This window comes from Sceloporus occidentalis, unplaced genomic scaffold (genome assembly GCF_023333645.1).
Source record: "Sceloporus occidentalis isolate IW3139 unplaced genomic scaffold, rSceOcc1.0.p SCAF_55, whole genome shotgun sequence".
In the NCBI taxonomy this organism is placed as follows: Eukaryota; Metazoa; Chordata; class Lepidosauria; order Squamata; family Phrynosomatidae; genus Sceloporus; species Sceloporus occidentalis.
Window position 1 is genome coordinate 6,144,979 of NW_028317035.1, and position 16,018 is coordinate 6,160,996.

The 16,018-nt window shown below is 41.6% G+C and overlaps 1 protein-coding gene across 1 annotated transcript; it reads right to left on the reverse strand.

Moving 5' to 3' along the window:
* Window positions 1–7,973: 7,973 nt before the first annotated feature.
* On the reverse strand, window positions 7,974–15,788 carry LOC149288001 (dehydrodolichyl diphosphate synthase complex subunit DHDDS-like). Its single transcript, XM_089492341.1, has 8 exons — window positions 15,726–15,788; window positions 15,488–15,604; window positions 15,265–15,407; window positions 14,729–14,845; window positions 13,865–13,966; window positions 13,279–13,393; window positions 13,079–13,186; window positions 7,974–8,204 (listed from the first exon to the last, which is right to left on the reverse strand). The coding sequence occupies exons 1-8, from the start codon at window positions 15,786–15,788 to the stop codon at window positions 7,974–7,976; spliced, it is 996 nt and encodes a 331-aa protein (XP_089348467.1).
* Window positions 15,789–16,018: the final 230 nt, after the last annotated feature.

Consider the following 16,018-nt stretch of genomic DNA (forward strand, 5'->3'; position numbering starts at 1 on the left):
GCCAATCGCATGTTTGCTGTAATGGTTCCTTAATATTTGTCAGCAGGGGCTCCATCATTGGTTCTTTTTTGGTATAAACAGAAGAATATAAGTATTTGAGATGTTAGCTTTCTCTCTGTTCTCACTAACCAAGTTTTCATTCTCTACCTTTAACTTTTTGCCATTTACATACTTGAAAGTTTTCTTGGGATTGGTTTTACTCTCCGTGGCAGTTAGTTTCTCATTTTCCAATTTAGCCATTTAATGGCCTTTTTGCAGGCTTTGTTGGCATCTTTGTATGCCATAAATGATACTGATGATCCCTCGTTTTTATAATGCTTAAATACCATTGATTTATTTCTTATTTCCTTTTTTACTATTCTGGTAAGCCACATTGGTTTTGATTTGCTTCTTTTGTATTTGATTCTTATTGGTATATATTGGGATGTGTAATATATTCCATGGTCAGGGGAGGGCTGGCAGCCTAAGGCCTGGGGGGCAAGTCTAGTCAAGTGGCCCATTGCGCCACAAAAGCGGCTGCGAGCGACATAGAAAGCGGCCGTCGTGCGGCAGTCACTCCACCGACGCCTAATGAAATTAAAGCGGCCGGCGTGCACGCACCGCGCCGCCCAATAGCCGTGCCTCACTTCTTTATCCCACCCCTTTTAAGACGTGGGACGAAGAGCTGAGGAGTGGCCATTGGGCCGGACTGCCGCACGACACAAGGGCGTACCTAGAGTATTTGGCACCTGTGGCAGATCCTGTATGTGGCACCTCACACACACACACACACACTTTAAAACTGCATAGTTTCTATGGTTAGGCAAACATTGACAGGGGTACAGCAAAATTGTTATCGTTATATACTGAGGCACACATTGACGGTGGTACAGCATAACTGTTAATGTAACACATGGGCGTAGGAACCCCTAAAAATCTGGGGGGGACAGCATTTTCCCCCATCAGATCCCCACTTTATCCCCATCTCTCACACTAGGAGTCACACTCCTATCATACCCAGGCAGCCAGTACACGCTGGTACAGGGTGGCTGTAAGTGATGTGCAGACCCCATATTGCTGGCAGCATCAATACACAAGGGGGGCAGCTAGCTAGGTTTCAGCATGTACTGGCTGACTTGGCATGATAGGAGTGTGATTGCTAACAGCAATCACAGTCCCATCATGCCTAGATTCCAGCACTTACACATCCAACCAGTAAATGCTGGAACCTAGGCATGATGAGACTGTGATTGCTGTTAGCAATCACACTCCTATCATGCCAAGTCAGCCAGTACATGCTGGTACAGGGTGGCTGTAAGTGATGTGCAGACCCCATACTGCTGGCAGCATCAATACACAAGGGGGGCAGCTAGCTAGGTTTCAGCATGAACTGGCTGACTTGGCATGATAGGAGTGTGATTGCTAACAGCAATCATAGTCCCATCATGCCTAGGTTCCAGCACTTACACATCCATGCTATCACACACACACTCATTCATTCATATACTCATTCATTCACAGATTCATTTCCTCAATCACGCATACTCATTCAAACACCCTCCCCACCCCCTTACCTGCACTGCAGCTCCTCGATGCCGCTTACAGACTTCAGCAGGGGGCGCGGCCTCCCTCTGCGTTCTCTGGTACTGCACAGAGGAAGCAGGATGTGATGGGATGTCACGTGAACTCTGCTGGGTTCTGCTTCCTCTGTGCAGTACAGAAGACCCTCCCACAGGTAAGTAGCAGGGCTCGAGGTGAGGACCGCGTAAGATCTGTTGCCCTAGCTGCCGATCTTACGCGGGCCGCACCTCGAGGTCTCGCGGGCCGCATTTGCGGCGTTTCTATTGGGGGGTTCCTACGGCCCTGGGGGGATTTCTTCATTATCGGTCCCCCCCGCATGAGTTACTGGGGGGGATCTGTCCCCCCTGTCCCCCCCGGTTCCTACGCCCATGATGTAACACACCAAAATTAGACACAAAAAAAAATCAATAACAATATAAATATATATATACATATATATATATATACGTATATATAATTAAAAGCAATCACAATCCCATCATGCCCAGGTTTTAGCATGTACTGGCTGACTTAGCATGATAGGCGTGTGATTGCTGTTTGCAATCATATATATCTATTAATATTGTTATTGAATTTTTCTTTTTTCGATTTTGGTATGTAATTTACTTTTAATAAAAGTATTGTTAACACACCACAGTTGGACAAAAAAAAATTGATAACAACAATCACACTCCTATCATGCCTAGACAGCCTCCCTATGCCATGCTATCCCCCCACACTTCCATGCAAACTGAAACCCTCATTCACAAACATTCATCATAAACTACAGCATAACACCCATCACTCTCACACACTTATTAATATTTTCCTACCTTTCCTCTGGCACTGTCACTTTTTCTCCTCCTCTTCATTCTTCCTCCTCTTCTTCCTCTTCTGTGTCCCGTCCTTCCGGTGCACTGAGCGCAGATGACGGTGGGCGTGGCTTCAGTGTTGTGCGCCGGGATTTGACATCAAGTCCCGACGCTCAGTCACAGTTGCCGCGCGCATCGTTTTTGGAGGCGACAGTCCCGGTGGCAGCCGCTTAGTTTGAAGCTGGATAATTCAATTTACCCCATCAAACCATATATTTTTAAAAACAAGACACCCCAAGGTATTGCAAATGCTGGTATTTTAACCCTTTTTATGCATGAGATTCTACCACTTGCCTTTGCCAAAGTTTGTGGTAGTATATATTTTTTTACACAAATTGTACTTCAGGAATGAATTCATAGCCCCTGGTGTGAATCACTATCAAACAACACCCCAATATGTGTTCAGCAACATCTGCTGAGCTCAGTGATACCCCACATGCATGGGTTTGTCGAGTTGTTTGGGATTTAGAATGCCACATTTAGGGAAGTGTGCTTTTTTCTCCATTTTGGTCAGGCTGTGCTTATGCCCTATCTTTGAGCCCGGCCACTCCAATTTACCCCATCAAACCATTCACTTTTTAAATTAAATTAGCCACCCCTTGGGTATTTGAAATGCTTTTATTTTAAAGCTAATTCTATGTCGAGATTTTTGAGAAGATAAAGCGCAAATTTTAGCACTTGCTCAAAATAATAAACTTTATTTTTATTTTAGTTATTTTATTCTTTTTTGGACTTTTTTTTTTTTTTTTTTTTTTTTTTTTTTTTACATTTTGCTGGTATTGAATGGTTCCTCTGGCAACATCACTGCATAATTATTTTTAAATGTTAGCAATTTTTTTTATTATAATTTTTTTTATATTTTACTAATCACATAGTCATGGGCGTAGGAACCCCTAAAAATCTGGGGGGGATAGCATTTTTACTGGTAGGGTATACCTGACCATTTCACCAACAGGGACTTTTATGACATTGCATTATAAGTACATAGACATTAATATGTAGTTGGTCCCCCTTTGCAGCTATAACGGCTTCCACTCTTCTGGGAACGATTTCCACAAGATTTTGGAGAGTTTCTGTGGGGAATTTTTGCAACCATGCCTTTATGGACCTTGTTTTGTACACTGGGGCACAGTCATGATGGACTAGAAAAGGACCGTCCCCAAAACTGTTCCCACAAAGTTAGAAGCATAGTGTTGTCCAAAATGTCTTGGTATATCACCTTCAGCTCATAAAACGTTCTACTAGATGAATGGGAGAAAACTCCCACAGAAACAGAAAAATCTTACAACCACAGTTGGACCCCACTGGACACGGCCACAGAGACTACTATGATGTATTGAAGGAACCATCTAAGACCCCTAACATGTCATGCACACAGGAACATATCCACACACTTAAACACTTGAATAACATACATACACATGCACACACTAACAAACACACACACACACACACACACACACAATAATACACCCCAAAACAATCCCACCCTAATATACCTAGACACATGCCCACTATAACACACCTGGAAACATACTAACATACCCATAAAAACAGATGTGCACAATAACATACCCACAAACATACGCTATCACACCCAAACACATCCTTCACTTACTCTGCCTACCCCTAGATTTAACACGTGGCGCTTTGTATTAGTGATGCCCTAGACCAAGTAGCACCCCGCAATATTCTCTTGTGTCCAAATGCTACATACAGTGACACACACACACTCATTTTAACCAGAAATAGGCCTGGATTTAACCCTAGGTGTCCCTGAGTTAAACATGTGTTACAGGGAATCATTCTCTTTCCTTTAAGTACGACATGCCTGCTCATATACACACATATGCACTGCTCTTACGCATGCCTGCCCACAAAAACACATATATACGCTGCAATTGCCTGCACATACACACTTGCCAGTACTCACACATATGCACTACCCTTATACACGCCTGCCCAAACATACATAAACTGCTCACACACACATGCCTCCCCATAAATATACACTGCCCTTGCGCATACTTACACAGACGTATACACTATAAGACAAATACACTCCTTATATACACACATATACACTGCCCATACAGACGTACACATATACACTGCCCATACAGATGTACACATATACACAGCCCATACAGATGTACACATATACACTGCATATACAGACGTACACATAAACACTGCCTATACACACGTATGCACATACACTGCCCTTATATGCGCGTGCCCATACACGCACATATACACACACACATATGCCTGCCCAAGTGCCCATACACATTCATAAATATTGCCCATATACATGCCTCACCATTTGTATATGCACACACACATATCTACCATCAGACCCCCCCCTCGTTTTGCACAGCAGACCACCCCCCCTCGTTTTGCACATCAGACCCCCCCCTCGTTTTCCACTTCAAACCCCCCGTTTTCCACTTCAACCCCCCCCGTTTTCCACTTCAAACACCCCCCCTCATTTTCCACTTCAAATACCCCCCCTCATTCTTCACATCTCTTACCTTTCTCTTCTTCCTTTCTGCTTTCTCTTCATCCTCTCCTTCTGGTTTGCCACTCACTCTCAGTGCAGTGCAGCTGCGCACAGCTGTTTATGCTGAGCGCCGGGGCTGGGATATAAACGTCATATCCCATCGCCTGGCGCTCAGTGACAGAGGGCACACTGATCTCCCCAACCAGTCCTGCACGCTGCAGCTGCTGATCGGGCAGCTGTGCACCACTTACAGAGGGGATTTCTCTATTATCTGTCCCCCCCACATGATTTCCTGGAGGGGATCCATCCCCCCGGTTGCTACGCCTGTGCACATAGTGATTAGAAAGCTGGGCTCCATTGAATTGCATGGTTGAATGCAATACCTGTATTCAACCTGCAAGTGGAGCCAGATTCTCAGGAGAGTCTGGAGAGACTCTCCTAAAGAATCACTCACAGTGGTGGTTGTGACTGCTCTCCGAGCGGTGACGATGCGTCCTGGGGTGGGTGTTTGGTGTCGCTGAATGCGACACCATTGAAGTTTAGGAGGTGATCGTTGATCGCCTTCTAAACTATTTTAAAACGGGCGTCCGCCACCATACATTGTATGGCAGATGTTGACACCCCGGGGAGGGGCCAGACATGATGCCGATCTCGGCGTTACTGAATGCCTCGACATCGTTGATCACTTTCTAAGCTTATTTAATTTAATGACGGTTCAGGACCGTCAAAGGTCGTTAAGTGACCGTTTTTCCGTGGATGGCGGATGTTGACCCCCAGGGAGGGGCCAGACATGTTCCTTAAACTGGAGTGGACAACATAGCTGTTGGGTTGTGGGACCTTTCCATAAACCGTAGCCAGTTTGTCAAAGCCATGTGTTGTCTCCATCCTTACCACCTGCCCAGGCTCCAGAGGAGATAGGCGTCTGGCAGATTTGTCATGGCCCACTTTTCCTTTTTGTTTAAGCATAAATGTGACCTGAACATCAGTCTTAACTCTTGGCAGGAGCTGGGAAGGGACCATAGGAGAAGGCATACCATCCCTGGGTGTATTGCACAGATTGAGTAAGCCTGCCTAAATGTCAGAACCATCACATGTGCATTTCTCTAGGAGATGCTTGGCAGACCAGACACCACGTTCTACCAAACCATTGGATCTATGGTAATTAGGACTCCTGGTGACATGCTGAAAATCCAATTGGTGAGCAAAGTTCTTGAATTCCCTACTTGACCCGCCATCTACTCCCTACGCCTTTCTTTACTGACAAATTACTGGTTGGGTAATCCTCATGTCCCCAAATACCCGTACACCCAATGGTACAGAAGGGAGATACGACATGGCCGTTTAATTGATGTCTATGAAGGACAAATTTAGTGGCATAGATATTCCACTTTTTTTCCTTTCTTTCAACTTCGTACTAATATAAATGAACTGTGGGCACACTTTACAGATCTCGACTAGTCCAACTTTCATTCTTCTCAGGTGGATACCTGCCCTAAGTGTGCAGTAGAGGACTGCATCGGGACCCGTCAAAAAAACCTGCGGCTGTGGGCGGTATTCTGTGTCTTTTGGGCGGGAGCAGGCGGTCACACAATATACCTGCGGGTCTTGGTAATCCCGCGTACTGCCGCAAGGCTGCCTTCACATTTCCTGCACACACAGCGTCTCTTGTTCTGACCAGGGGAAGCAGGATCCCAGTGGAGTCACGTCACATGAGTCTGCTCCGTTCCCACTTCCCCTGGGCGGTCCGAGAGGAGCACGAGCAATGCAGAGAGAAGTAGCAGTCCCTGAGGAAGTTTGCGAGCGGTGGCGAGAGCTCTGCAGTTCAGGTAAAGGGGTTGGGGGAGGGTTGTATGAACGAGTACGCGTGATTGAGGGAATGAATATCTGAATGATTAGTATGTGTGAATGAGGGAATGAATGAGTATCTGTGATACTCTGAAAAACACGTCTTATAATCAGACCTCAAATAGAGGTCTGACTATAAGACTAAGATCCAGATCCCATGTCACGCCGTCATAGATGCCCCAGCAGAAGAGGATGTCTGCGTGCATCCTGCGGACGTCCACCTGCTGCCAGACAGGAGGATCTAGGTCCCCTGCAGCGTGTGTGTAATTCTATACTTATATATAGGGATAGCCAGGATAAAAGCCTACCTATGAGCTTATAACATACTCTTAGCAGCAACCCAGGACTTAGAACAGAGAGATTTCAACATACCTTAAAAGAAGATGGCAGCATACAACTCATGTGGCAAAAATCCTTCATGCTGTTTAGAACAGCAGAATAAAAAGTATCAAGGCACCTGGATAACAGTGCTTTCTATCTTGCAGTGGCTCCATGGTGCATAAGCTCCTGCTGCCACATGGACATCAGAGAAAATATGTTTTGCCTCATACAAGTCAATGGTAAGACCACACCTTAAATATGCAGTGCAAGTCTGGGAACCTGTTCTTAAAGTAGTTCTTCTAAGGATATCCACACTAAATGACTATACATATAAGAAGTTTTCCATAAGAAGCCCTATCTGTCTATGTTTTGTGTACGTAAACTAACCACAAAAAAGGAAATGAGAAAAGAACAATGTGTGGCCGAAATCTAATTTAATACACTGTGTTATAAAATACACAATATTTAATCAGAGGCTCCTTCCCCAACATACTATGGGTGGGTTACCATGTCTAAGTATTGAAAATGAATAGCCAACCATTCAGCATAATACGCAGATCTTCGGTATATCCATAACATAGAAATGTCACCATTAAATTGAACATGTTTCCATTATAGTTGGGGATGAGATACTTTTATGATTAATTAAATGAATGTATTTTAGATGTTTGGTTATTTTACCAAAGCGTACATGCAGAACAGACATGGGTTATCTACTGGGTTTATTCTGTAAGATGAGAGGATATTCTGCATATACTGAGGGTGTGTGACATTACACACAAGTAACATACATGTCCAGACTTGGATAACCAAAGTATTTATTTGTGGCTAGGGGACAAAATGGTTTCTAAAAGGTACATGTCCACAGTAAGACAGTACTGCTCCCCTGTTCATTACGTTGTACAGAGACCCTCAAGAATATCCCATTGTTTCCTTTCCAGAGCTTGTACGAAAGTCTGTATCCTTTTTTCTCTCTCTGCTTTGCACTGCTGCAGTAGTTTCTGGGAAAGTAGCTTGTTATTTCCACCAGTGTGCTCCTCACTCCACAGTTTCTCTTGAACCCAGGCTTGGTCGCACTCCAACTCATGTCGCGCTTGCTCCTGCACCTGAACTTCCTTGGCTTTCTGAAAAAACATGAACCGTGGAGGAAAAGTTTTATACAAGCAGAAGAAATTAAATGTATGTGAAACAAAATCAGTCTAAAACTGGTAAGTAGAGAGATACAATGTCATATTACTGCTTACAATTACTATCCTAAAGTTCATGTAGAATGCCATCAATCCGGCTGTTGTCATGATCTGCTGATGAAAACCAGAAAGGCTATTGTGCACTATTTTCAAATGTATTATTTAAATCTCCTACTCATAATGTTGAGTACCGTTACAGCCACGTTTGCCAATACGTTGTTTAATGATATAGGAAAGTCACACAACAGAGCTTGTCATTCAATAGTAACAGCACAAAAATATTAATAGCAAACAGTATAGTAAAGGACATAAGGATGCCATAGTTAAGGTTAACTTTAAAGCTCAAGACATTTTCATTAAGGTGTTTCAGTATACCATACACTACAGCTAGACTTTCCAGCAACAGAAGGAGATTTGTCAATGCACAAAGGGTTTAGCTACAACCAAAATAAGAGTTTAACTTAGCTTGCACTGTGGCACTTGAACTGGGGAACATGATTTTAATTACAAAAGACTGCTGTAGCAGGCCCAAATCATCAGCACGAGATACAAATACGGTGAAAAAAACATTTTTATTTTTTTTTGCATATTTGTCACACTTAAATGTTTCAGATCCAACTAATTTTAATATTAGGCAAGATAACACAAGTAAACACAAAATTGCACTTTTCAAATTATGATTTCACATATAGAAGCCTGGTCCTAAGTGAAACAAGCAATTGCCCCCTCAGTTACTAAATCAATCAATTAGCCAAACTGTAGATAATTGGGTTCCATTTCAATAGACACACCCAGAGATGATTACTGCCATAAAGAAAAGATGCTTTTAATTACACAATGAAAACAATACTGTACTGTAAGAAGTATATAAAAAAAACAATAAGAAATAATAAAAAGCAATACCAGTGACAAGAGAGCCGTAAAATGGAGAACCCCCAAGGTTTTGGCGGAATACTTTTATCGAGGGTGATTACTGCCAGCCCTGTTGAATCTTATCAACCTGTCTTGCACTGAAGTGAACTAGGCTAAAAGGTCCCCAAAATCAGCACATGATGCCACGATCTAATGAAACAGATGTCAATGACTTAACACTTTACATACTGTTAGATGACAAACAAAGGCTCCGGGACTCCAGCAAACTATAGTGAGAGCCATTACCTAGAAATGGAGAAATAGTGGTGAACCATCCCAGGAGTGGGGGGCCTACCTCCAAGAGCACATCGGCAACTCATCCAGGAGGTCACACACACACACAAAAAAAAAACCACAACAACCCCAGACTAACATGTAAAGAGCTGTGGGCCCCACTTGCCTCAGTTAAGGTCAGTGTTCAGGATTCCACAATAAGAAGAAGCCATGGTATCCATGGGAGAGTTGCAAGGCGAAAACCATTGCTGAACAAAATGAATACAAAGGCTTGTCTCAAATTTACCAAAAAAACATCTTGATGACAACCATGACTTTTGGGATTATATTCTGTGGACTGATGAGTCAAAAGTGGAACATAACATAGCATTCCACAATAAGAACATCATACCAACGATCAAACATAGTGGTGGTCATGTGATGGTCTGGAGCTGCTTTGCCACTTCAGGACCTGGGTAAATTGCCATAATTGATGGAACCATGAATTCCAGGAGAATGTCTGGCCATCAGTTTATGACCTAAAGCTCAAGCACAGTTGGGTTATGCAGGAGGACAATGATCTGAAGTAGACAAGCAAGTCAACCTCCGGACGGCTCAAAATGACAGAAAGTGAAGAAGTGGCCTAGTCAAAGTCCTGTCTTAAATCTGATTGAGATCATGTGGCATGCAATTCATGCTCGAAAATTGTGACTGAATTAAAATAATTCTGCCAAGAATTGCAGGCCAAAAATCCTACACAATGATGTAAAACACTCATTGCTAGTTTTCACAAACGTTTGATTGCAGTTGTTGCTGCCAAGGTTGGCACAACTAGTAATTTAGTTTAGGGGCAATTACTTTTTAGCAAGGGCAATATATAAGTTCTGATTAACTCTACCTTCAATAAATGAAATTTAAACGCTGCATTTTGTGTTTACGCATGTTGTCTTTGTCATACTAAAATTAGTTGGATGATCTGAAACATGAAACTGTGACAAATAAGTGAAATCCACAAAGGGGGCAAGTACCGTCTACTTTAACAGATATTTAATAAAATACCAAAACACAAAGTCAAAACCTACAATAGTGATAGCCCAACATACAATGCAACACTTCCCAAGACTAACCTGCAACCAAAAGGCCCAACATAACCCAGCACACCACAGACTGCCCCATCCATGCACGATGGTGGGCAGAGAGAGACTGAACTAAGATTTTGCATTTAACAGGCATTTTTAATTGCTTATGAGATCACTTGAGGTGTGCCCTCGGTAACATATCAAAAGATACATGCGATACAGGAGGAGTTCAACTGGCAAAAACATTGACAACAATACTTGTTATGTAACCACATACCATCTAGAGCGGCAACAGCAAGCCATGAATGAGAGATCAATAAAGCACACTCAAGACACAAATTATTACATAGTTATTAGTTTTTATATAGGTTGCTTCCCAGTTGGAGAGTTTTGCATAAAATAATTGCAGCTGTAGAATGAGGTACAAATCACTCAAATTTGGCATTGTGTATTAAACTTTTAATCACTTACAGCCATTGGGCATACTAATATATCCCCAAATCCTTGCACTGGAGGATGTGATAGCATGTCCAGCGATGAATGTTGCTGCAAACTTTCGTGTGCACAGCGATCAACGGGTAATAGGTTGTTACTGGCTGCCTGAAGACTTAGGCAGACCAGAAATATCCAATTAAAGTCATTTACATGCATATGGTCGCTGTTAAAATTAATCATATGCATGAACAAGGTCAGATAAGAAAAGCAACATTTGTATGTATAAATTACAAGTCTTGTATAGTAATTGAAATAATTTTCTCAAGTCTTAAGGTGCGACTATGTGATTTATAAATAATCGGTCCATAGGGAGGCAATGGCATTGACCTTTTCAATATTTCTATAATTGCATCTGAGTTTTGTTTGTGAAAAACACTTTACTGCCCTCAAGTAGCCCTAACAATGTAAAATGCATATTGAAGTGCTTTGTAAATACTTAAATAGACATTATTTAGCTGTCCAAAACAGAAAGTTCTACTTATCAAGAGCTTCTTTTCCCTGGTGACACTACTGATAGGGGCTTTTGAACTTGAGCAGTGGCGACTCTAGAAACAGTATATAGGGGGGGCACACAAGATACCACAGTCAAACTGGGGGGGCATTAATAATTCCCACCATTAAATCATACCACTGAAAAAACACACACACACACATATATATATATATATATATATATATATATATATATATATATATATTGCCAAAAGTAATGTGCTATGGAATGATACTTTTGTTTTTGGACAATACAATACTTGATCATTCAACATGGGAAACCTGAAGCCACAATTTAGTACGACTAATCCTTGAAATCCTTTAAACACAATACCTTAACTTTTGCACTAAATGATTTCAGGGCCTAATATTAGATCCTGCTGCTGATATATATATTAGCCCCTGCTGCCGATATATATTAATATTAGTCCCTGCTGCCGATTATATATATATATATATATATATATATATATAATATAAATATTAGACCCTGCTGTCACCGGCCGGATCGGGTGGCCCCGGTGACGCCCTTCAGTGTGAGGGGCAGATCGCCGGGGTAGGTGGTGATGGGGGTCCACAGACCTCCATCAAGGTAAGATAGTGCTAGCGACGGCATGGTGCAGTCGTTAGCACCTGACTGGGACTGCTAGCGCCGGCACCATGCCGTCGTTAGCAGTCAAGGGGACTGTCCTGGGTGGCTCCAAATTCGGCGGGTGGGCAACAGGGGGGGGCAATTGCCCCCCCTTGCCCCCCTGTAGCGACGCCACTGATTACTTGAGTCCTGTCCTATCAGTAGTGTCACCTGGAATGGTGGGGAAAAATGCATTCACCTTTAAGAACAGCTCCAGCCTGCCATCATTTCCATGGCCTGGTTCTCATCCCGGTTTTGGATGCTTGAAGCTGCCAATCACTGGCAGAAAAGCACTCCACTCCTATTGACATCTCATTATGCCCCTGGAACTATGATGCAAGCCAGCATTGGATGCATGCCTGTGTGTGCAGGATAGTAAGTGATGTATTCAGGGATGGGGGAGCTGTCAGATATATGGGGGAATTCTACTAAATCCCTTTCTTCATTTGCAAGGTGGAAGAAGTGTTCATTTAAATGGGACACAGTTATAAGCATTAAAGTACATATGAAGGTTGGAGTGTACCTTAAAGTATCTTTACGTACGATTACTAAACTGCTCCATTGCAACTCTTTTACTCTTTGCAATGCGTTTATTCACTAAGCACTGTTTAAAACAAATCTGATGCAATTACAAAGTTCATCCCCGCACATTAACTATACGTTAAAAAGAATAATCCCAGAAGAAAGTATCTGGTTTGGAAAAACCCTAGTTATTATGGTGTGATGATTTATTGTTGTTCTCATTTATTGTCTAGTAAAAAAAACACGGTGTTAGATAAGGGACATACAGTTTGCCTTATTTGCATGTCCTTGACGATAATTGTTAACCTGCAAAGCTTTACAGATTTCAGAGGCACAACATTTTATGACGTTATACCTTTAGATGTGGATTTGTTGACATGTATCTTGCTGTTTTCTGTATCATCCCACAGCAAACATTTTCATATGAATACAGAAGAAACTCACGACTAGAAAAACAAAAACCCCACCTGGATGGCAGCGTGGTTATACTGGTATCTTAGGACTGCCTCACATAGGTTCCAGAAGGAATATTCGGGCCACAGGACAGACTGGAAGACCAAACAGGAATGCGATGTCTAGATCAAGAGAGACAGTGGAATGAGAAATAGGCATATGGAATGACTGTTGTTGGAGAGAGAAAAAAAAAAGAGAGAAAAACAAAACTTGCCTGCCAGAGAAGGAAGTCACTAAGTCGGACCTCCCCTGAGGTACGGATAAGAAGGTCTGGATCAGGAGAACTTGAGGTGTAGAGACAGCGGTCCAGGAGAGACTCTGACACATCACTGGAGAAAACACAAATAAAATGGTATTCAAAATAAAATTTAATGGGGAAATGATTTAGTGAGAGTTGGGGGGAAATAAAATGTTCTGTCAAGAAGAAAGGGGGATCTACTCACTAGTTTAGACTAGACTTTAAGTAGTTTAACATTTCAACACTATGACTACACTATACCTTATTAAGGGTAAACCCCAGTTCTCATGGAACAAAACCTGAGTTGGCCCTGCATAATAGATAATTCTATAAAAGGAAGCAACTTTAAATTAAACCAAGGGATGCAATGTACAGGGAACTTTATGTGGGTTCCACCATCATAATTCAGTGATATCAGGAGGTTGAAATATTTAATTACCCTACAAAACCTCATCAGGCTAGTGAGAAAAAGTTGGCAGCCAAAATATATTTAAACCATGGGGAAACAGTACTTAGAATCCATTTTGTATACAAAAAACATTCAGGTATTTGTGCGGGATACCTTGGATCCAGCAGTCCCTCTTTAACTCCCCAGGCAGCCTCTCTCACTGCATTCGTGACCTCATGTCGGGATGTGTAGGCAAAGCAAACATTAAGGAAACACCTGTTAACAGATAATGGGTATCATACAACTTTCAAATTTCCACAAGCATGTGGTTCCATATTTAATGCTGGTGCTTAGCATTGAAGGGTAAAAGGTACACAAGATTGATTGAATCATACACAAATATCCTATATTAAAAGGAATAGTAAAACTTCATGACTTGTGCTATAAAATATTATCCTTCTGTGGGAAAAGTTATGGTTGCTATTGGTACTATGGAGGAGCTAAGACTGATTCGTACAGAAGCAGTGCAGTCTGATTTTTTTTTTTATACAGTCAGTATTACAATCTACCTCTCTTAACCTCTCTTCAGTCCTGGCGGGTTTCGCAAAGCCAAAGGACCAAAATATTGTGCCTTATTCATTCCTTGAACGACTGTGACAGCGAGCGCAGTTACACATGATCAGTCGGCAAGAAGCCAGTGATCCTGGCTTCTGCCAACAGGGGAAAGTCCATGCTGTCAATAGGCAGCCTGATCTCCTATGTACAACCAAGTCAGGATGTTCCCGTACGTGCTAATGGGCTTTTTGTCACATGTTTTAAGGGCATACAGGTATGCCCTAAGGGGACTTAAAGGGTTAATTGTAACGGTAACAAAGTTAAATTGAAGGAGCAGTAAGCATGTCTCAACTGTAGCTTCAAGAATCAGTTTCAAACATAAGAATGTTAAGCACAACAAACTAGCGTGGAGACCTAAATTATTTTTAACCAGTTATAGTAAGGATCATGGTTCCATGCTTTTACACAATCTTACGCACTTACGTGGAGTAGGTTCTGGTTTCCATCATTGCTTGTGCAATCAATTTCTGAATGTCCAATGGAAGCATACTCAAGTCTCCTAGAACTCGAATACGTACACCATGTTTCTGTAGCTTTTCTCTGTATATAAAACATTGATAGTATAACTATTATAAGGTGTAGGTACAATAACATACAGTTGGCATTTAAAGGTTTCTATTCTTCAAATGATCAAACTGCATGCACATTTGACTAATCACTAAAATATTCACCTAATTGCAGACTTAACTACTTGACTTCACTCTGACAGTTCTAAATTGAAAGAAAACTCAAAATATAAATCCAGTAATCGTTACAATTAAAATACTTCATTACGTTTTTAACTTAATATGTGATTACAACTTGCACAAATTTGCCAACATCTATAGTGAAGTTCTAGTGAATGTCATAATAATAATAATAAATAATAACAACAATAGCGTCATAATAAGCCATAGCTGGTTTCAGTCGATTACCAAACCACTAGGGCGCAATTAATTGTGAGCGACTGACTTCCTTACTTCTCTTCCAGTAGTCGGGTAAACTTCTGGCGGGCAAGTTCCATCAGACCTTCTACCTCTTCTTCTGAACGTTTAAAATTTTCAATACTGAAGGCATAGACAGTCACCTCACAAATACCCAGATTAAGACACCAACGTAAAGTCTGTAGAATAGAAAGATTATAAACGTCTAAGCCAACTCCATCACAATATGAAGTCAAATCAATCTGTGAACTGCTTCAACCTCTGCAAGCTTTTCAAAGCCCTGTGAGTGGCCCTCCTGCCTCTCTACGTGACATTTTTGGGCATAGCGACGATTTCCATCCATGATGAAAGCAACATGTTTTGGCATTGGGCCAGCCTAGAAATAAATAAAATAGGTCAATAAAATTACTACTATAGTAAATTGACTAATCACATAACTGCTGTATGGCCACAATATTATGTAGCAAATATTAGCTGTAACATTACAGATGTCTAACCTTTAGCACATTTGCACACAGGCGCTCAATCATGGACAGCTCCTTATCACGTATCCATGACATGATTTGTCACACCTGAAAAACAAAAAAGAGCCATACAGTGTCTATCACCCAAAGTTTTAAGACTCAAATTGACACCTCTAGTCAGGCATTTTGATATTGTTGTAATCTTGTATTAATTAAGCATTAACAGATTCAGAAGTAGTTACTTTAATACTTACATTTGGTTAGATTTACAATATCAAAAAAATTTATTTAAACAATTTTCACACAACAAAAAAACACACATTTTA

What these genes read in the sequence shown, in the direction of transcription:
- LOC149288001 (XM_089492341.1), bottom strand. Translation starts at nt 15,788, where the DNA reads ATGTCATGGATACGTGATAAGGAGCTGTCCATGATTGAGCGCCTGTGT. An exon ending in ACCCGACTACTGGAAGAGAA is followed by an intron (nt 14,846 to 15,264) that starts GTAAGGAAGTCA and finishes TTTTATATACAG; the next exon opens with AGAAAAGCTACAGAAACATG. An exon ending in ATAACCACGCTGCCATCCAG is followed by an intron (nt 8,205 to 13,078) that starts GTGGGGTTTTTG and finishes ATGTTTTTTCAG; the next exon opens with AAAGCCAAGGAAGTTCAGGT.